This window comes from Eptesicus fuscus, chromosome 5 (genome assembly GCF_027574615.1).
Source record: "Eptesicus fuscus isolate TK198812 chromosome 5, DD_ASM_mEF_20220401, whole genome shotgun sequence".
NCBI classification, from domain to species: domain Eukaryota; kingdom Metazoa; phylum Chordata; class Mammalia; order Chiroptera; family Vespertilionidae; genus Eptesicus; species Eptesicus fuscus.
Genome location: NC_072477.1, coordinates 77,175,798 through 77,196,934, shown reverse-complemented (window position 1 = coordinate 77,196,934; position 21,137 = coordinate 77,175,798). Strand labels below are relative to the sequence as shown.

General features: G+C 49.7%; 2 protein-coding genes across 2 annotated transcripts; one reads left to right on the top strand and one right to left on the bottom strand.

The window, feature by feature from the left end:
* Positions 1–5,552: 5,552 nt before the first annotated feature.
* On the bottom strand, positions 5,553–6,452 carry PSMB11 (proteasome subunit beta 11). The gene has a single exon (XM_008158558.3). It carries the CDS (start codon positions 6,450–6,452, stop codon positions 5,553–5,555), a length of 900 nt encoding a protein of 299 aa, XP_008156780.3.
* A 6,633-nt stretch (positions 6,453–13,085) lies between these two features.
* PSMB5 (proteasome 20S subunit beta 5) lies at positions 13,086–19,496 on the top strand. The gene is made up of 3 exons (XM_008158520.3): positions 13,086–13,338; positions 14,622–14,928; positions 18,996–19,496. Exons 1-3 carry the CDS (start codon positions 13,141–13,143, stop codon positions 19,280–19,282), a joined length of 792 nt encoding a protein of 263 aa, XP_008156742.2. The 5' UTR covers positions 13,086–13,140; the 3' UTR covers positions 19,283–19,496.
* Positions 19,497–21,137: the final 1,641 nt, after the last annotated feature.

Here is a 21,137-nt window from a genome sequence, read left to right as displayed (position 1 = left end):
CACACACACACACACACTTGGCTGCCTCCCTGGAGCTCTGCCAGGCTGTTGGCATCCCAGCTCTGGGCATTGTCTGGTGTGCTTCCCAGGCCCCAGCGGGAGGGGAGGGGAAGGAAAGGGGGAGGCAGCTGGGGAAGGGGAAAGAGGGAGGATGGGGAGGAGCCTCCATCTCTAATTTCATAATAAACAAACACTTTATTTTGTAAAGCTGCAGCCCTGTTCTGTTTCTGCACTCAGGCTTCTGTATGGAGCTTCGTTGTGCCAACGGGCGGGAGCAGAGGCCTAAGCTTATTCCCTCTGGCTCATTTCTCTCTCCTTTGGGGGGCAGTCCACGTCAAGTCCCTCTGGATCAGTGGTCCCCAACCTTTCGGACCTCACGGACCACCAGTTGGCGACCGCTGCTCTAGACAGAGGAGGGTTGGCATTGCTTCCATTGAGGAAGTAAGGAAATAATGACTTGTGCCCCACTCCTACCACCAACTCTTTGGGTTTCCTGTTGTTCTCAAACTGTCCTAGGAAATTAAGATTGGCCAGAGGGAAGGATGGAAAGAAGTAGATGGTGAGGGCTACAGAGAAGAGAGGAGGAGAGATGAAAGACTAAGAAGAGCCCTAGCCGGTTTGGATAGTGTGTTGGCCTGCAGATCAAAGGGTCCAGGGTTCAATTCTGGCCAAGGGCATGTACCTCGGCCTTGTTTGCAGGCTCCTCCCTGGGCCCTGGTTGGGGCTCCTATAGGAGGCAGCCAGTTGATGTGTTTTTCTCACACTGATATTTCTCTCTGTCTTTCCCTCTCTCTTCCACTCTCTCTAAAAAAAAAATTCAATAGAAAAATATCCTTGGGTGAGGATTAAAAAAAAGAAAGGCTAAGAGGAAAAGAAGAGGGACTTCAGACTAAGAAAAAATGTTTGTGTGGGGGGACAAGCCAGTCTATCTTGGGGCCTGTGGTGCCCATTGGGGAAAGAGTGGGCCAGTGTGAGATGGCACAGTCACACTGAACTGCTGCCCCAACCTTTAATCCCCCCCAGTCCGTTGTCTTATTCTCTTTTATATATATACTAGAGGCCCAGTGGAGGGGGGTGTCCCTCAGCCCAGCCTGCACCCTCTCCAATCTGGGACCCCTCAGGGGATGTCATCCTAAACCGGCAGTCGGACATCCCTCTCGCAATCTGGGACTGCTGGCTCCTAACCTCTTGCCTGCCTGCTGGCCTGATCCCCCTAACTGCTCTCCCCTGCCAGCCTGATCACCCCTAACTGCCTCTGCCTGGACCCCGCCACCATGGCTTTGTCCTGAAAGACATCCGGTCTACTTAGCATTTACCCTTTTATTAGTATAGATAGAGGCCTGGTGCATGGGTGGGGGCTGGCTGGTCTGCCTTGAAGGGGGTCCTGGATCAGGCTGGGGGTCCCTTTGAGGGGTGGGTCTGGCCTGGGCGAGGGGCCTGGGGCGGTTTGCGGGGCGGCCTGAGTGAGAGCCTGGGGGTGGTTTGCAGGCTGGCCAAGCCCCTGACTTTGTCCAGAAGGATGTCCGGAAGGTCTCCCGGTCTAATTAGCATATTACTCTTTTATGATAATAGACTAGAGGCCCGGTGCATGAAATTCATGCAAGAGTAGGCCTTCCTTCCTCTGGCTGCCGGCACTGGCTTCTCTCTGGCACCTGGGACCCTGGGCTTCCCTTGCAGCCCCCACTTCATCTGAAAGGTCATCTGGAAGGATGTCTGTTCTAATTAGCATATTATGCTTTTATTATTATAGATACGTTTTAATTGATTTCAGAGAGGCAGGGAGAGGGAGAGAGAGATAGGAACATCAATGATGAGAGAAAATCATCGATTGGCTGCCTCCTGCACGCCTCCCCACTGGGGATTGAGCCTGCAACCTGGACATGTGCCCTGACCAGAAATCAAACCATGACCTCCTGGTTCATAGACCAACACTCAACCACTGAGCCAGCTGGCTGAGCCATTGTCTTATTCTTCATGGAGCACAAAGGAGGAGGGTGAGGACCAGAGAGGCAGAATCAAAGCCAACTGGGATGGGAGCTGAGCAGGAGCAGCCAGCATCTCTCAATGTCCACTCCCTGAGCAGAGAAGGGATCAGTGTGAGCACCCAGGCCTCCCTCCTAACTCCAGGCGGGGCTCTTGTAGACTCGAGTAGGTGGGTCAGGACAGGTCCTCGTGTCCCTCCACTCCAAGTGTGGGGTGCTGGCAATCAGAAAAGCTGCTTCAAGGGTTACTGCCCTCTCTCACACCTCCCACCCTTGCCCCAGTGCTGGAGTTGTCATTTCCTCTGCTGAAGGCTGGAACTGGACCCCTGACTGCCCAAAGGCCTGTGCAAGAGCAGCTGTCTGTCCCCTAAAGGCCTCAGGTGACGGTGAGGAAGCAGCACACCCAGCAGGGTGTCAGAGGAACAAGGTCTTCCAGTTCAGGGCAGGACAGGCAAGATCTCTACCCCTTTGGTCTCTCTCTGATATCTGCATCAAGCTTCAGGAATAAGTGGAGAAAAGGAGAACTGACCGTGGGCCACTCCTAGGTAGTAAGGGGTGTGTTGACGTGAATGCATACCTTTGCCTGCTCTTCCAACCCTCCCCCCCTCCCCACACCCTCTTCTGGGCCAGTCCTCCCCAACTCATTAAACTGAGGGGGGGACAGGGCATGGGGAAACAGGCTTGTCAGCAAGACCCTTGGGCTTATCTCTGATCTCAAATACCTTATCTTCTGGAAGGACAGCACCTGTCAAAGGAGTGAAGAAGGACAGGACCATGAAGGAAAAAGAAAAGGGGAGAGGCCATGGGTAAAGGAGACACAGGAAGCAGGACTCCCCTCCTGGGCTGCTCTCTTTGTCTGGGTTCCATCCTCCCTCCCAGTCCACGGGAAGTGGAGGGGCACAGAACGTCCCAGGAGCCTGAGCTACCTGCAGTTCCCAGAAAGCCTTTTGCTGGGCTCAGCTGGCAATCCCAGGCTCCAGACCACCACTCCCTTCCTCTACTCCTCACTCCCAGGGCCTCAGGATAAGGGTAGGAGGGTGTAGAAGGGGTGGGATGAGCCCTGACCCCACCTCCTCTTTACTCCGGAGCAGTGGGTCACCAACCCATGGTCCTCGGACGACTGGTGGTCCGTGAGGTCCAAAAGGTTGGCGACCGCTGCTCTGGAGCATTTTCCCAAAAGAAGTGACGAGGCCTGGCTTTCTCCCCAGTAAGGTCTTGCTCTCCTTATCCAAGTGTTGCTCCTTCTTTTCCAGTCTGTTTCCTGTCTCTGCCCTCAGGAACCACACATGCATCACCCGTCACACTCGTGTGCACACACCTATCCTGGATCACTCATACCAGGACACAAGACCCACACACATCTCTGCACATGGAGAGGCACTCTCTGATGCCTGATTCCATTAAACACTTGAATCCTAGCCGAAGCTGCCCTTCCTCCTAGGCTCCTCCAGGACTAGGCTAGCCAGGGTCCCTGACCCCCAGTTATTCTTTCCAGAGTCCCGCCTTTCCTTCCCTGAGGCTGAGGAGCAGGCGAGGGGTGAGGAAGGGCTGCTGAACAGGCCACTGGCCATATTCTGGACCCTGGCTCGAAGGGCTGGTCCTCCTGTACTGGGCAACTTTTTTTTTTTTTTTAATCCTTACTCCAATATACTTTTTCCATTGATTTTCAGAGAGAGTGGAAGGGAGGGAGGAGGAGGAGAGAGAAACATCGATGTGAGAGGGACACATTGATGGGCTGCTTCCTGCACGCCCGGACCAGGGCCAGGGATCAAGGTACATGCCCTTGACTGGGAATTGAATCCATGACCCTTTGGTCCATGGGCTGCCACTCTAACTACTGAGAAAAACCAGCTAGGGCCTGGACACCTTTTTGCTTTTAAATATATTTTTATTTATTTCAGAGAGGAAGGGAGAGGGAAAGATAGAAACATCAATGATGAGAGAGAATAATGTATTGGCTGCTTCCTATACGCCCCCCACTGCGGATCGAGCCTGCAACCTGAGCATGTGCCCTGACTGGGAATCGAACCGTGACCTCCTGGTTCACAGATCGATGCTCAACCATGAGCCACACTGGCCAGGCCTGGGCACCTTTCTAGAGCCGCTTTTCCCTATCACAATTTCAGCCCCTTCGTCCCCACTGCTTTCCTTCCTAGGGCTCCCTGACCTTTCCTCCCTCATCTCCAGTCATCCCCCCGACGGCCTGCGCCTGGAGGTCTCCTCTGTCTGGCCAGCTCCCGCCTGGATGACCCCTTAGCCCGAGGTGCAGGGTTGAACTCAAGGAAGGGCTAGGGGCTGGGAGGAGTGTCAGGAGGGGGAAGTGGCTGTTATCCGTGGAATGGACGCTGTAGGAGTGGGATAAGAGGAAGACGGGTCAGCAGCCTTCCTTCAGGTCCCGTCTCCTGGCTGACCGTGCTTTCTCTGGGAACCGGAGGGGCCGGGGTGTCCCTCCTGGAGCTGTCAGCCTGCAGCTCCAAGTCAGGGCCAATGAGGGAGCAGGAGGGGCAGAAGCTCTGCTAACCGGATCGTTCCCACAGGCACAGCCATCTCCCTCTTTCCTGCGTGCCCCAGAGGCAGCTACAGGAAGGAGAGGCTGGAAAGAAGGCAAAGGGTAGACGGTGGGCCAGAAAGGAGGATGAGTCTGGCAGCAGCAACAACAGACCCGAAAGAGCAGCGCACAGGTGAGCTGTGGTGCCGTTCCAGGCCCTGGAAGGTAGGGCACATGAGGCTCAGGGCGAGCAGCCTCCCTAGGCTCACCCCTCCCTCCAGGCCCTCGGGATCCTCGGGGTTCAGTCACCCCTGGCCACTGGCATGGGCTTGGCCCACTACTCTCCCCACCTCTCTCCCCAGGTGCCTGCAGGGCTCTGTCCTGGTGGCAGGGAGGAAAGTGAGGCAGAGGACCTGGGAGGAGAAGTTGTGCTAAAGGAGCATTGGGCTGGAGCCGAAGGTCTGGGTCCAAGTCTCACCCGTGCCGCTCACTGTGTGACCTCGGGCAAGGTTTCCTCTCCCGTAAAACGAGGATAATTTTTACCTCAGAGTTACCTCGAGAGCTGTACTCACTCAGTTAGAATGAAATGGGGGCGGCGGGGGGCAGCGGAGGGGAGCAGATGAGAAGCCCATCGCCACGCACCAGGGGCCCGCAGTGCTCGGCCCTGGGTCCTTCGGGCTACTCCCCTCCTCACCCCCGTCCTGGCTTCCCCACCTTAGCAAGCTGAGAAAATGACAGGCTCTGAAGCTGAGTGAGGACTAAAATGGGAGGAGGAAGAAAGACCGGGGGAGGGGGGAGAAAGCAGAAAAGAGGATGGCAAGATATGAGGGTCTAGCACCTCGCACAGCGTCTGGCACACAGCAGGCACGCAGTAAGGATTTCTGAAAGGACTTGGCGCTGAGAAGGAGGCTGGACCAATCTCCTGGGTGCCAGCAGGAACACGCTGGGCAGAGCCATCAGTAGCTCAGGGTTGCAGGAAGAGAGGGAGACTTGGGACAAATGAAACGGGCCACCCCCACGGGCTGGAGCCAGAGGCTGTGAGGCTGCTCACTCCTGTCCTTCACCCCAAGTCCTGCCACTTCTTACAGAGTCTCAGTCTCTGCAGGGGGCCCCGAGTCTCCTGGTACGAGTCCCCCAGAAAGTCCCCCACCGTCACCAGCTCCGTGGGGGGTGGCAGGTTCAGGATGGGCCTGGCCGGCCTCCTCCTCCTCTTGCTTCTCCGGCTCCGGGAGCTTCTGCAGCTCCGAGTACAGCACCCAGGCATCGTTGCGTGACACGTACTCCCACCCACTCTCCCGCACGTGAAAAAGGTCTACAGAACCCCCAGAATAGGCGTCACGGTGGGTGGCGTGGGCCACGGCGCGGCGAGCCAGGGCGTAGGCCTCCTGAGTGGTCATGTCGTAGCGGTAGCCGCGGTCTAGCACGCCGTAGGCATAGGGAGACCCCGACCCCACCGAGAAGATGTCCCCCTGCAGGCGGGTGCCATCACTGTAGACGTAGAAGAGGGCAGGGCCGGAGCGGTCCCAGCCACAGAGAGCAGTGGCCACACACAGATCCAGGCCCCGGTAGCGGGACATCATGGTTGACAAGAGTTTGGCGGCGCCGGCCACACTGGGCAGCTGGCCCTCCCGCAGGGCCCGCAGCCGCAGCTCCCGCTGTAGCACCCGGTACCACGTGCCGCAGTCAGCGGAGGTGCCGGACGTGGTGCCCAGGAGGTGCTGGTGAACGGGGATGACCTTGCGGGAGGCTGGACACGCCACGTAGTTGCTGCAGGAGGAACGGGTGTCAGCCGCAGCAATGACTCCGTGGCGGAAGCGGAAGGCCAGCGTGGTGGTGCCGTGGGCCAGCGGGGGGCCGTGGGTCTGCAGGAAGGTTTGAGGGTCACAGCCCCGGGGCACAGCCCAGCCGCCAGCCGGAGACAGGTGAGGGGTCAGTCCCTGCGCGTCCGGAGCCTGCCACTTGCACACCTCCTGCAGAGCCATCCCTGGAGCTGAGTGAGGGTTGGAAGGAGCCAGACGGGGCTTTGTGTGTGCGTCAGGCGGGGAAGGGACGCTACAGGAAAGCTGTGCTGCAGCCAGAACGGGCAAGGAAGGCATGTGATTTGTGGCTTCACTTCTCCCTCGTCCCAAATTAGGCTTGGGGACTGGCTGCGGGAGCAGCCCCCTCCTCAGAGGAGGAGCGCTGAGGCGAGACAGGACGAGGCCAGCGGAGTTTCCAGTGCTGGGAAGACGCTGCCCCTGACACACCTGAGCTTCACCCAAGGAGTCTCCTGTCCGTCACCCCCCAAGCACCTGGAGCGAGGTGGGGCTGGGGTAACTGCCAAGGGAAGGAGGTGCGAGCCAAAGGGACAGAGCTGGCTTCCTCTTGTTTTTCCTGTCCCTGCCCTGAAAGATCTCCCAGCCTCAGAGGATGAATAAAGACAAGTCAGTCCTCTGAAGTAGTCGGAATAGGGTGCTGCGGCCCCACCGAGACGGGGGTTCTGAATATGGGGTTTCGCGTCAGAGGTATGGGGCCCGAGAACCATGATGCTCTGTCAGCTCACATTTTCACCTCATGGTCAAGGTGGGGAAAGAGAAAAGGGCTGAGACAAGGACAAAAGAGAAAAGAGCAAAAGAGTCTGGGGGTGGGGGAGACTCAAATACCTTTTGGAAAAGTAAGGTACTGAGGGGCCAGGGGTTGGGGAGCTCTCTTTCTCCTCTGCTTTGGGGATGTATATGAACCTCCATCTGCCTACAAAGATGGCACCCTGGCAGTTGTCCAGCAGCATAGCTTCTCTGACTTGTGTTATAATTCTGAGTATGGAGCTGAAAAAAATCTAATGGTTCCCCTTCTGCCCAATAGTTCACAATGGCAAGAGATTGGCTTGTGGTTCTAAGGCAGGAGAAACAACTGACCTTGACCCCCTTATGCTGAGTCTAAGTCTTAGGCCAACCAGGGATGGTTGAGCAATGAAGTTGGTGGACCCTGACAGCTGGCCCTACAGAAAGACAAAGTAGGCTAGAGCAGAGTGACAAGCTACAACTACTTCTAGCACCACATCCTATATAATAAAGAGGTAATATGCAAATTAACCATCACTCCAACACACAAGATGGCTGCCCCCATGTGGACACAAGATGGCTGGCAGGGGAGGGCAGTTAGGGGTAACCAGGCTGGCAGGGGAGGGCAGTTAGGGCGACTGGGCCTGCAGGGGAGGGCAGTTTGGGAGCAACCAGGCCTGCAGGGGAGGACAGTTTGGGGGGACCAGGCCTGCAGGGGAGGGCAATTTGGGGGGACCAGGCCTGCAAGGGAGGGCAGTTGGGGGGGACCAGGCCTGCAGGAGAGGGCAGTTAGGGGCAATCAGACTGGCAGGGGAACAGTTAGGCATCAATCAGGCTGGCAGGGGAGTGGTTAGGGGGTGATCAGGCTGGCAGGCAGAAGCGGTTAGGGGCAATCAGGCAGGCAGGCAGGCAAGCAGTTGGGAGTTAGCAGTCCTGGATTGTGAGAGGGGTCCCAGGTTGGAGGGGGTGCAGGCTGGGCTGAGGGACACACACACCACCCCATACACAAATTTCATGCACCGGGCCTCTAGTGGAGTATATTTTACTAAACATTGCAGCTTAAACGGGTGCCGTGGGAATGGCTTTATTCAAAGAAACAGACCCATACACAAAGAAAAGGGCCTGGACCCTCCAGCCATCATGATGGTGGGGCTGTGGCATCAGTTACCTGGGGTCTCAGTACAAAGGCAAGGGTAAACATGTCATGGGAAGACTGGAGAAACCAGGAGGTCAGGCTAAGGTCCAACCAGCCCTTCTCCCTTCCTTTGTGTAGGACCACATGGAAATCTTACTACAGAGATAAGAATGTCTACTCTTTCTAAAGACTAAGTCTTAAAACTCTTTATATATGGATGGATGGTCACCTCCCTAGGTCAGGCCAATATCAAGTCAGATCTGGACAGTTGAATGGCCTTATAATTAGCCACCTTTCAATCTCCCATCTAATCTTATCCTCCACACTGATATATTTTCCTAAGTTATTACTCAAATCCTGTGTTTTTTCTACTAAGAAACCTTGAAGGGTACAAGATCAAATCCAAACACTTCTCCACCCTAGGCTGGCATTTAAGGCCCATTATGGTCCAATCCTAATCTATCCACCACAGCCTCTTTTCACACTATCTCCCACCTTCTCTTCATCTATTTGAATCCTATCCTTCAAAGTCTGGCTTAAGTACCACCTATTCTGAAAATTCTTCTCAGGTATGGATTGAGAGAGGAGAGCTTGTGGGTTTGAGGAGCAGTGGGACCCCATTAGGGGAATAAATCCAGACCTCCTTGGCAAAGCCTTCCTGGACCCCCAACCTCACCCCAGTCTATTCTGACCTCCTCTCCCACCTATGAACTTACAGAATTTATCATTTTCCTCCTCCCATTACCATATTGAGATAAAACTGACATATAACATTGTGTAAGTTTAAGGTGTACAATATGATGATTCAATACACACACACACATACACACACACACATTAGTGTCCCGGTGCATGGATTTGTGCACATTGAAAGGAAATTAATTAGAAGAAATATTTTAATATTGCTATTCACCCTTTCTCTATAATAGAAGTGTCAACCAAATTCACAATTGACAATGACAGATCAAAGCACATGCAGGCGATTGGCACGAGCAAGAGCTTTATATGTATAGTACATGTGCAAGTCATATATATATGTAGATAAATTTGCTTAATTAGACCTGTTTTCTGATTTAGCTAAACTTTTTCCAGCCCAGGGAAGCACCCCAACTTCTCTTTCAGGTAATTGTTAGCAACATAGCAATAAATATCTAAACGAAGCAGATTATTATTGTAGATCACACAGGGAGAACAAAGGGTAAAATATTTAACTGCAGCAGTGTTTGACTATATTCTGCACAGTGAGAAAACCTGAAGTCATTTTCAAGGTCCACCATTTCTTACTTCTTTTCAGTTGGGTCAAGTTTCTAAACTTTCTAAATCTCCATTTTCCAGCTAATGAAAAGAAACTAGGATTCTACTGAGTTTCCTATCTACCTACTCCAGGACATCTGTGAGGATCAAATGAGATGAGGCACGGGAAAACACTTCACAAACATTTGGTTAAAGTGTAAAATGTTTGCACCTGGCTATAAAGCAAGTCAGGTTCCTGCCCTGAAGAAATTCTAAGGAGGCTAGTCGCTAGGGAGAGGAAGCCGGGCATTGCTACGTGACGTCATTACCCAGCACTCACAGTGACTGTTTCCAGGCTGGGCTGGGCTGTGGGCCACATTTTGCACCATGGGATCTTGGAAGTGTTGGCTGTGATTTGGTGGGGTGTCACTCTGGGGAGGTGGCGGGGCCTCTGTCCCACTTGGGGGAAGCCCAAGTGTTGGTTTGTCAATGCCAGGTCCGTGGTGCCATTTATTTTTAAATGGCCAGTGCACGTCATGGCAGCTCCTGCATTGAGCATCTGCCCTCCAGTGGTCATAGCTACCGGTCGGATGGACACTTAGCCTTTTATATATATAAAGATTGCAAAATGTTAACCACAATAAGTTTAGTTTACACACACTTCACTGCACATTTTTGTTATTGTTGTTATGATAATATTTTAAGATCTACTCTCTTTGTAACTTTCAAGTATACAATATAGTGTCATTAGCTATAGTCATCATGCTGTATTTTAGATCCCCAGAACATATTCTTCTCATAACTGGAAGTTTGTACCCCTTGACCAATTTCTCCCCATTTCCCTAACCCTTGTCCCTGGCAACCACCACTTTATTCTGTTTCTATGCATTCAACTTTGTTAGATTTCACATATATGTAAGAGCATAGAGTTTTGTCTTTCTCTGACATTCCATTTATAATAATAAAAGCGTAATATGCTAATTAGACTGGACATCCTTCTGGATGACCTTCTGGACAAAGCTGGGGCTGCAAGGGAAGCTCGGGTCCCAGGTGCCAGAGGGAAGCTGGTGCCAGCAGCTGGGGGAAGGAAGGCCTACTCTTGCACGGATTTCGTGCATCGGGCCTCTAGTTTAGTATAATGCTCTCAAGGTTCATTCATGTTGTCATAATGGCAGTTTCCTTCTTTTTTATAGCTGGATCATATGTTGTATTTTTAATTTTTTTATACCTTCACACTGTTTTCCATAGTGGCTGTTTCTATTTACATTCCTACCATCAGCAGCTCTTTTAAAAATATATTTATTTTTATTAATTTCAGAAGGAAGGGAGAGAGAGATAGAAATATCAATGATGAGAGGGAATCATTGATTGGCTGCCTCCTGCACGCCCCACACTGGTGATTGAGCACGCAACCCAGGCATGTGTCCTGACCGGAAATTGAACCATGACCTCCTGGTTCATGGATTGACACTCAACCACTGAGCTACGCCAGCCAGGCCCAACAGCAGCTCTTATCATTTGTACTTCCCTTTTCTGGTCCCCATGAGTAGGGACTGTGGAACAGAAAACTAATATAAAGTAAATTGGGAATTGATCATGGAAGTCCTTGAATCCCATGCTGAAGAATTAAACTTCATAGTACATTTTTTTTATTTAAAAAAATATTTTTATTGATTTCAGAGAGAAAAGGAGAGAGCAAAAGAGATAGAAACATCAATGATGAGAGAGAATCACTGATTGGCTGCCTCCTACACACCCCACACTGGGGATCCAGCCCGCAATGCAGGCTTGCGCCCTGACCTGGAATCAAACTGCGACCTCCTGGTTCAACCACTGAGACACACCAGCCAGGCCATAGTACATTTTTAAGCAGGCAAAGTGATAAGATCAAGATGCTGTTTTATGAAAATCTATCTGGTGTTTTGCAGAATGAATTAGAGAGTACATTTTTGGGCCCAGAAAATCAGTTAGGAGAACATTTCAGTGATTGAAGAGTGAGGAGACAAGTCAAAGGAAGTATCAGCTACCATGAAAAGAAGGTGGGATACACTGTAGAGGAAGAATCATCAAGACTTGGCAACTTTCTGTATGTGGAGGAAAGGAAAGGGAGTTGTCAAAGCTGAGCCAGGACATCAAGCCTGTGGCTGGAAGAACATTATTGTCATGCTTTCAGGTACTCATTTGGCAAACATGTATTAAGCACACGGTGGGCACAGAGATGAATAGCAGAGAAATGCCTGTCTTTAAACGCTCACAGTCCAGTAGGAGATAGATGTAAACTTAAAAGTAGGTAAAATGTGAAAGTGCTTTAAAAGAGGTGCAAATGCTATTACTGGCAGAGTAAAAGAACCATTGAGAGAAGTCAGGAGGAGGACTAGTTGCAATGCAGAGGTGACTGCAAAATAATACCTGCTCAATGCCATCCAAGTGTGAGACGCGGGTAAGGACCTTCTGCTTCTTACATTCTGATGGTGGAGGTCGGGGCGGGTTGCCAAATTTCAGCTCTAAAAATACAACACACGCAGAATTTGCTGGGGAAGAGAAGGGGCTGAGCTGGGCATCAGAGGAAAAGTGGAATTTAGATATTGATGGGTGTTACTGCTGGAACCCAACAAGAAAGGCCAGACGCTGACTTCATAAAGCCATAAAGCTGGAGGCAACTTTCACACCTTTGCCCACTTCCTTGTTATGGTTCCCAAAAGGCTTGGAAACTGAAGGTGGGTGGAGAGGGAGAGACAGTTAACCACCACATTCCTGAATAAAGAGCTCGTCTAACAACCTTAAGTTAGGAGAACCTCTTGGTACACCTTTCTTCTTCTTCTTCTTCTTAGTATGGAGCCACAACTCTCTCCAGCCTCTGAGATTGTAAACGACTCCGTTATTCAGGAGACGAAACGAAAATCTAGTTTGTGGATTAACTAAGCCCATTGCTTTCCCTTCTTGATTCTTCCATCTGCCTTTAGGGCACTTCATTACTCATTAGCATTTCCACCAGAGGGTGGGAGTAAAGAGAATATGAAATCTTAAAAATTGGTTACTTAAATAAATTAAATAAATAAATAAATAAATAAATAAAAATTGGTTCCTGCTAGAGAACGTGGGTATGTGGTGCTTAACGCTATCAAACAAGAAGTATAGCGCTTTTATTTTGTTGCGCCTTTATCTCTCTTTTTATGTTTTCTCCTTTTTGTTGCGTTTTTTACCACAAACAAATGTGGTTTAACTAACTTCGTAGGGAAATGACCTCAGAGTAGATCATTATTTTATCCAGTAAAACAAAATGGCATTTTCCATTTCAGCGGCGTTACTTGGGTGCTGAAGCAGCGGAGACGTGAAGGGAGGCTTGGACCCCCGGCGGGGCGGGGACAGCCCACAGCGGAGGCGTCCGAACCCTTTTCCACCAGTCACGCCCTTCTCAAAGATGGCCGGCCTCGCGTCCCGCCCTCGACGTGGGCGTTTCCGATCGCTTCCGAGGAATTTGAGGTTAATCTAATCCAGTACCTCTTGCATGACAAGACCTAAAATGGCAGGCATATCCCTTTAGAATGTAAGGGGAGTGAAGCCACTTTTTTTTTTTTTCTTCTCCCCGCTCGGCGAAAATGGTCCCCTGCATCTGGCTCTGGTCTTTGGAGGCGTGGTTGCCAGGAGTTAAAATGGCTCCTCCCTGAGATTTAATAGGAAGTGAAGCTGTGACGGCGAGACGTTGCCCGGCCGGCGTCTACTAGGCGTCCTCGGAGGCGGTTCCTGTTGCCCTGACTAGACATGGCGCTGGCCAGTGTGTTGGAGAGCTCGGTCCCGGTGAACCGGCACGGGTTTTTCGGGCTCGGGGGTCGTGCAGATCTGTTGGACCTGGGTCCGGGTAGTCCCAGCGACGGGCTGAGCCTTGCCGCGCCCAGCTGGGGTGTCCCAGAGGAGCCGAGAATCGAAATACTTCATGGGACCACCACCCTGGCCTTCAAGGTGCGGACCCCGCCGCTGAGCCGGGCTGAGGCCCGCGCGTCCGCGCCCTTCCCGGACCCGAGCCCGCCGTGGCCGCGCCGCGAAGCCCAGGCGGAGGCTCGGGTCGCTCGTCCCGCCCCTGGGGGTTTCATTGCCCCGGGAGGCCTCGGGTCTCGCTCAGGCCGGGAGGGGGTGGGCTGGGGCCGGGGGCTGGGGGCTGGGGCCGGGGGCTGGGGCCGGGGGGCTGGGGCTGGGGGCTGGGGGCTGGAGCCGGGGGGCCGGGGGCTGGGGCCGGGGGGCTGGGGGCCGGGGGGCTGGGGCTGGGGCCGGGAGGCTGGGCCGGGGGGCTGGGGCTGGGGGCTGGAGCCGGGGGGCCGGGGGCTGGGGGCTGGGCCTGGGCCTGGGGGCTGGGGCCGGGGGGCCGGGGGGCTGGGGTCGTGGGGCTTGGGGCCTGAGGCCTGGGGGCTGGGGCTGGGGGCTGGGGCCGGGGGGCTGGGGGCCGGGGGGCTGGGGCTGCGGCCAGGGGCCGTCCCCGAGGCTGCGTAGGTTGATCCCTTGGCGACTTCGGGTTGCTTCTTCCCTGAAAAGGGGAGGCAGCCCCAGCAAGGAACTTTGGCAGAGGGAAGGCGGTTGTAACCATTCACCAAAGGTGTTGGAAACGGATCGGCCCCTCTGGGCGAGGACAGCGAAAACGCTGTGACAAGAGGGGACTCTGGAGAGGGAGCGCTGCAGTACTAGGGGCCAGGCTATTGGGATTCCTGGCCCAGCTTTGCAATAACTAGCTCTACGGTCTTGGACTAGTCATTCTCTCTCATGAAGCCTTTTTCCTCATCTATACAATGAGAGAAATACTGTTTATACCTATGTCACGGTACTGATGTGAAGCTCAAGTGACATTAATATGTGGAAAAGTATATTGCGGTGATTTTCAACTTTTTTTATCTCATGGCACACACAAACTGATCACTAAAATTCTGTGGCATACCAAAATATATGTTTTTTATATATCTGACCCCCCCAAAAAAATAGGTATAATTTTGATTCATTCACACCGGACGACTATTGCGTTGGCTGTTGTCATTTTTTGACAATCTAAGGGGAAAGATGTCAGTGCCCCTGACTAAATAGGTGTTGCATGTTTTAAAATTTCTTGCGGCACACCGGTTGAAAATTGCTGGTAAGTTGTGAAGTGTAAAATGACAGGAAGAGATGTGCTGGGTTTGCACGGATGCAAAAAGAAATGTCAGGGATGTGTTTTCGTGGTCTAACGTGGCCTGCTTCGTGTTCTCCTCTGATCTTAACAGTTCCAACATGGAGTCATTGTGGCCGCGGACTCCCGGGCCACAGCGGGTGCCTACATTGCCTCGCAGACAGTGAAGAAGGTGATAGAGATCAACCCCTACCTGCTGGGCACCATGGCTGGGGGTGCCGCCGATTGCAGCTTCTGGGAGCGGCTGTTGGCTCGGCAATGTCGAATCTATGAGCTTCGAAACAAGGAACGCATCTCAGTAGCAGCTGCCTCCAAACTGCTCGCCAACATGGTTTATCAGTATAAAGGCATGGGGCTGTCCATGGGCACCATGATCTGTGGCTGGGATAAGAGAGGCCCTGGTGAGTTAAGCTTCAACCTCATAATTCTTGGGCTGACACTACAGAGGGGAGGGACTGGATGAACAGATGAGTGAAAGAAAAGGCTTTGGGTCACTTCGGGGATCTGTCGATCGGTTTCTCAATCCTCTTTGTTAAAGGAAGGCACTGTGGTGTGGAAAAGGGCATGGCGTTAGACTAGCTGTGTCTTTGCCTACCCATGTGACCTTAGGCAGGTTGCTTATTTTCTCAGTATCTGTTTCATCATCTGTTACATGAAGTAATACACATAAAGCATGTAGTTTTTGGCACATAATATTTTTGCTTCTATTCTGTCTCCCATAAAGTAATAAGACCTACCAAGAGTATATTTGAGAATTGAAGTGCATAATAATAGACATAAAAAGTCTAGTCAGTGTGATCTAATAGAAATATAAGGTGAGCCACACCTGATTTTAAATTAACAATTTATTTAATCCAAAAATGCCTAAATTATCATATTTCCACAAGTGATTAGCCCCATTTCAAGTGCTAAATAGACATATGTGGCTAGGGTTACTGTATTGGACCCCAAATATATAGGAAGTAGCTGCTCAAAAGTTAGTCATTTCTCTTTCTTTTTTTCCTTTAGGACTCTTTGGCCTAGAAGGGGCCTTCATGTACATCTTCTTTCCTTGCTTAATATACTCACCCTAGGTCTTGTTCTGTCATCTCTGAAAAGAAATTCCTTGGCCTAGTTTCCTTTCCAGTACATAAAAACTTGGCCAGGAAGTTCAACCTTGTATCTGATGTCAACTTCTTTTCAGCCAATTTTTAAAAATTTATATTTTTATTGATTTCAGAGAGGAAGGGAGAGAGAGAGAGAAAGAGAAACATATCAGTGATGAGAAAGAATCATTGATCGGCTGCCTCCTGCATGCCACACACGGGATAGAGACCGCAACCCAGGCATGTGTCCTGATTTGGAATCGAACTGTGACCTCCTGGTTCATAAGTCGATGCTCAACCACTAAGCCACACCAGCCACGCTCAGCCAGTTTTGAATGTTTCTTTAGTCAAATTGGAATACAGGTAGTCACCTTCTGTGTAATTTTCCTCCTTAATGCTTAAAAATAGTTATTCTTGCCCTTGCTGGTTTGGCTCAGTGGATAGAGCCATCCGCCTGCGGACTGAAGGGTCCTGGGTTTGATTCCGGTCAAGCACATGCCCAGGTTGTGGGCTCAACCCCCACTGGGGGCAGTGTAGGAGGCAGCCAATCATGCACAGCCAATCAATGATTTTTCTCTCATCATTGATGTTTCAATCTCTCTCTCCTCTCTGAAATCAATAAAAATATATTTTTTAAAAATAGTTATTCTTTTCTCCTATTGTTTTTGCTTCATTCATTCACCTGCTTACTAACTGCCTAGTTTTCCTTTGCCCAACAACTATGGGATACCCACCACTTTTTCACTTGCTTTCAAGAATATCAATGGAGATGAATGAGGAGATTAAAAAGTGGATGTGGCCGAAACCGGTTTGGCTCAGTGGATAGAGCGTCGGCCTGCGGACTCAAGGGTCCCAGGTTCGATTCCGGTCAAGGGCATGTACCTTGGTTGCGGGCACATCCCCAGTAGGGGGTGTGCCAAGAGGCAGCTGATAGATGTTTCTCTCTCATCGATGTTTCTAACTCTCTATCCCTCTCTCTTCCTCTCTGTAAAAAATCAATAAAATATATTTAAAAAAAAAAAAGTGGATGTGAAAGAGAAGCTCAGATTGTTACTTTGGAAATTGAGACACTTTTCTCTTTGAAAGTTGTGCAAGAACAGTTCATACATTTTGCATAATCTAGGGAAGCACCTTGGAAATGCTGCTTTAAACCTTTAACTATTTGGTTTGTTACAACTGATGGAAATAGTGTAACAGTGTACAGAAGCTGACTAGCAAGAAAAATCTAGGAAGCTAGAGCATAACTTAAATTGTACCTTCTCAAAGCCCTCCTGACAGCCTGTCCCATTCAGGATAAGTCAACCCCTTGCTTCAAGAAGCAGACTGAGCCCAGCTAGCATGGCTCAGTGGTTAAGCATTGACCTATGAACCGGAAGGTGGAGGTTCAATTCCCAGTCCGGGCACATGCATGAGTTGCAGGCTCGATCCCCAGTGTGGGGATGTGCAGGAGGCAGCCAACCGAGGATTCTTTCTCATCATGTTTTTATCTATCTTTCCATCTCCCTTCCTCTCTGGAATCAATAAAAGTATATATGTATATATATTTAAAAAGAAGCAAGAATGAGAAAGGATCATAGATTACTTAATATAAGGCTGAAAGAGATGAATACCATTTTTTCTTTTTTTCTTTTTTGTTTTCCTCACCTGAGGATATTTTTCCATTGATTTTTAGAGAGTGGAAGGGAGAGGGAGAGACAGTAGGAAACATCAATGTGAGAGAGACACGTTGATTGGTTGCCTCCCACACACACCCGACCAAGGCCAGGGATTGAGCCTGCAAATTAGGTATATGCCCTTGACAGAATCGAACCTGGGACCCTTCAGTCTTCGGCTCGACGCTCTATCCACTGAGCCAAACCGGCTGTGGCTGAATACCATTTTTTAAATGGTGACGTTTTGAGGAGGAGATGATTACTTCTGATGGGAGGGATTGGGGAAGATTTCATGGACAGATTGCAATTTTCTAAGATGTGGAAATGAGAGGATGGAAACAATGAACAAAGGAAGGGAGAAGCATGAGGGCTGGGGGGAAGTATTAGGAAGTCCAATTTAATCGGAACTAAAGGAATGTGAAGAGGAGATCCATAAAGCCAGGAAGGTAAACTGGAACCAAATGGTGAGCCCGCTAAGCAAGGTAGAGGCAGTGGGACTGAGGAGGAGATAAATTGGGGTGGACATTAGAACCATCTGAACCTGAAAATCGATGAGAGCAGTGATTCTCAACCTGGCTTGCATTAGATCACCCAAAGAACTTAAAAAACAAGCCCTGTGCTTATCCCTCATCCCCAGACCAATTGGAAAAGAATACCTTGAGTAAGTCCTAGGCATTTTTTTAAAGTTTCCTTAGATTATTCTAGTGCATAGTAAGAGTTGAGAACCATTGAAATAGGAAAAAGATTAGTGAAACTATTACAGAACTTGAAAATACAACAGAAATTGTCTCTTGGTAGATAATGGAGAACATTGATAGTATTTGAGGACAAGATGTTTGAATCTGAACATGGTGACAAAAGCAGCTGGAATTGATAAAAAATTTTATTAAATCTTTGTCTTAAGTTTTTATCTATACAAGAGGTCAGCTAATTTTTTCATAAAGGGCCAAGTAATAAGTATTTTAGGTTTGCAGTCAATATGGTCTTTGTCTCAACTACTTAACTGTCCTTCTTTAGAGCAAAAGCAGTCATAGACAAGTGATTGTGGCTGTATTCCAATAAAACTTTATTTATAAAAACAGGCGGTTGGCCTGGCCAAACCCTGGTCTATACCAGCACTGCCCAGTAGAAATAAAATGTGAGCCATATATGTAATTTTAAACTTTATAGTAGCCACATTTAAAAAGTTAAAAATAAACAAATTTTCATAGAATATTTTATTTAACCCAATAGATCCAAAATATCATTGCATGACGTGGTTCTAGCTTCAAATGCTCAGTAGTCACATGTGGCTAGTGGCTACCACAGTGGGAAGTGATTTGGAACTCTGGGCTTTATTCTCTACTGTAGGATGTAGGTCTTGTGCCCCAGATAGTCTAAACTTTGAGGGCTAGGATTGTTTTAAATACTGTCTCTCACAGAAGTTCTGTGCTTGAAACCTAAGTCATTTGAATTATACTTGCTTTTTGATTATACAGAGAGGACAGAAGGTGGTTACTACAATGTGAGGTGAGATGGGTTGGTATGTTGTAAAATCCCGGAGTCTTAATATTTAATTTGATTCCTCCGGCCTTTTTTTTTAAAGCAATTTTATAGTAGTGCTTTTTTCTTGTATTTCTGCTGGTCTCCCTTGGGTTTCAAGAGTGATGGAGATCTGTTGCCTTGGAGGGTGAATTAGATGTCAAAAGGGGTGGTCATTTGTTTTCCTGCTAACCTCATCTCTCTTTCCAGGCCTCTACTACGTGGACAGTGAAGGAAACCGGATCTCGGGGGTCACCTTCTCTGTAGGTTCTGGCTCTGTGTATGCATATGGGGTCATGGATCGGGGTTACTCCTATGACCTAGAGGTGGAAGAGGCCTATGATCTGGCCCGTCGAGCCATCTACCAAGCCACCTATAGAGATGCCTACTCAGGAGGTTCGGTCAACCTCTACCATGTCCGTGAGGATGGCTGGATCCGAGTCTCCAGTGATAATGTAGCTGATTTACATGACAAGTACACTGGATCTACCCCCTGAAGGAGGGTGGATATAGCTACTTGTGTTTGGGGTGACTGTTGTTGGTAATATGGGTGCAACTCCCCATTCTATAGTGGAGGGGTCCCCAATTGTATTGATTGTTTTTTTAAGCTCTGGTGCATTGACCTCTGTTGTTACAGTTGTTAATGAGCTGTTGCGGAGGTGAAGATTGGTTTTCCTTTCTTGGATGTTAACATTACACTACTGGACCTCAGCCTGTGTTGTGTCTTTTTTCCAGCCTGTCCCTCCTCTAAGCACTTTACAGTCAAATAAGCCAGGACAGTGGGAGGGAAGTGACTGTAATTACCGGAAACAGTGGTGTGAAAACATTGTCTAGTGAATGCATTAATGTCCCCACTTAATAGCAAAGGAGAAGGAGAGAGGAGCAGGGAGGAGGGAGAGACTTCCCGATTCCGTTTGCAAAGATGAAAAGTTGATGAGGTAGAAAGATGCACAGGGCTGTACCAGGCAGAGCTGCAGAGGCTCTCACCCTGTGGTGGGGGAGGGTAGACTGGTGTTACATGCAAAGCAGAAAGGCGAAGAAGGTAAATCTTGAATTTTACACCAATTGAGAAGGGAAAGCTTAGACCCCAGGAAAAGAGAAGACAAAAAGGTGAATGCGAAAGCAGTAGTGACCATAAGCTTGGTAGCCCTACAGTGCGTATGTGTTGGGATAGAGGGATGATGGTGGCTTATATACTCCTGGGCAGGAAGCAGCACAGAACTGGCACTGGAACATGTGGGTGGGGAAGAAGCAGAGAGATGGCTGATTCATCACACCCAGCACTGAGAAGGGGTTCCCAGGCTAGTGGTGGCAGCAGATGGCAAGACCTTCTGTTAAAGAGAAGGCATAGACAGGAAAGGTGGAGGTTGACGGGAGAGGAAGGCATAAACAATACTGCTTTGTATTTAGCAAAAGTGAAGCAAGTGGTTGGTGACAATTGGGTGTCATGTTTTGGGAGGGGTCATTCATAGAAATAGAGGGGTAAAGCCTCCTCCCCGTGCTGTGGCTCCCTCTCCTTCCTGCACCTTCCCTTCCCCTCAGCCTATGCAGTCGACTTATTGATTAATGAGGGCTGTCCGCCAGGAACTGATCGAGGCTTGTTAATTCCATTTGTCAAATGCATGGAAATTGGGAATTAGTGAGATTGGAGAAGGGAGTTTGGAAAACAAATTACTCTGGTGCCTAAGGAGATTCATTTTGCTGAAAAGGGCCTCAGGATTCCCTGGAGTCGGGGAGCTGCCAGCATGGACCTGGACCTGCTCTGCGGGCAAAGCAGGGAGGAGCCATTGGCCAATGGTGAACTGTGTGAGAGGCAGAGGTACAGTCATCCTCTCACTTAGGACACTGTTTTTGCAGATCTTTTTATTTTTTAAATATGTTTTTATTGGGTTTAGAGAGAGGAAGGGAGAGGGAGAAAGAGAAACATTTGTGAGAGAATTATCATCGATCAGCTGCCATCTATACACCTCCCACCTGGGATCAACCCTGAAACCAGGCATGTGCCTGACCGAAAATTGAACAGGTGACCTCTTAGTACATGGGTCAATGCTCAACCACTGAGCCACACTGGCTGGGATGCAGATCTTTTAAAAAATTAGAACCCAAAAAAAAAAAAAAATTAGAACCTTTCTTTAAAAAAATTCTTATGAGAAATCCCAACATCTGAAAGAAATTAAATCAGGTTGAAATAGAACTGAGGGGTCCAGAGCCTCAACCATTGAACTTCCCCGCCCCTGGAGCTACAATACTCCCTTTCCACCTCCCCCCGCCATACATACACATACTCCCTGGCACTTCTTTTTTTTTTTTTTTAATATATTTTATTGATTTTTTACAGAGAGGAAGGGAGAG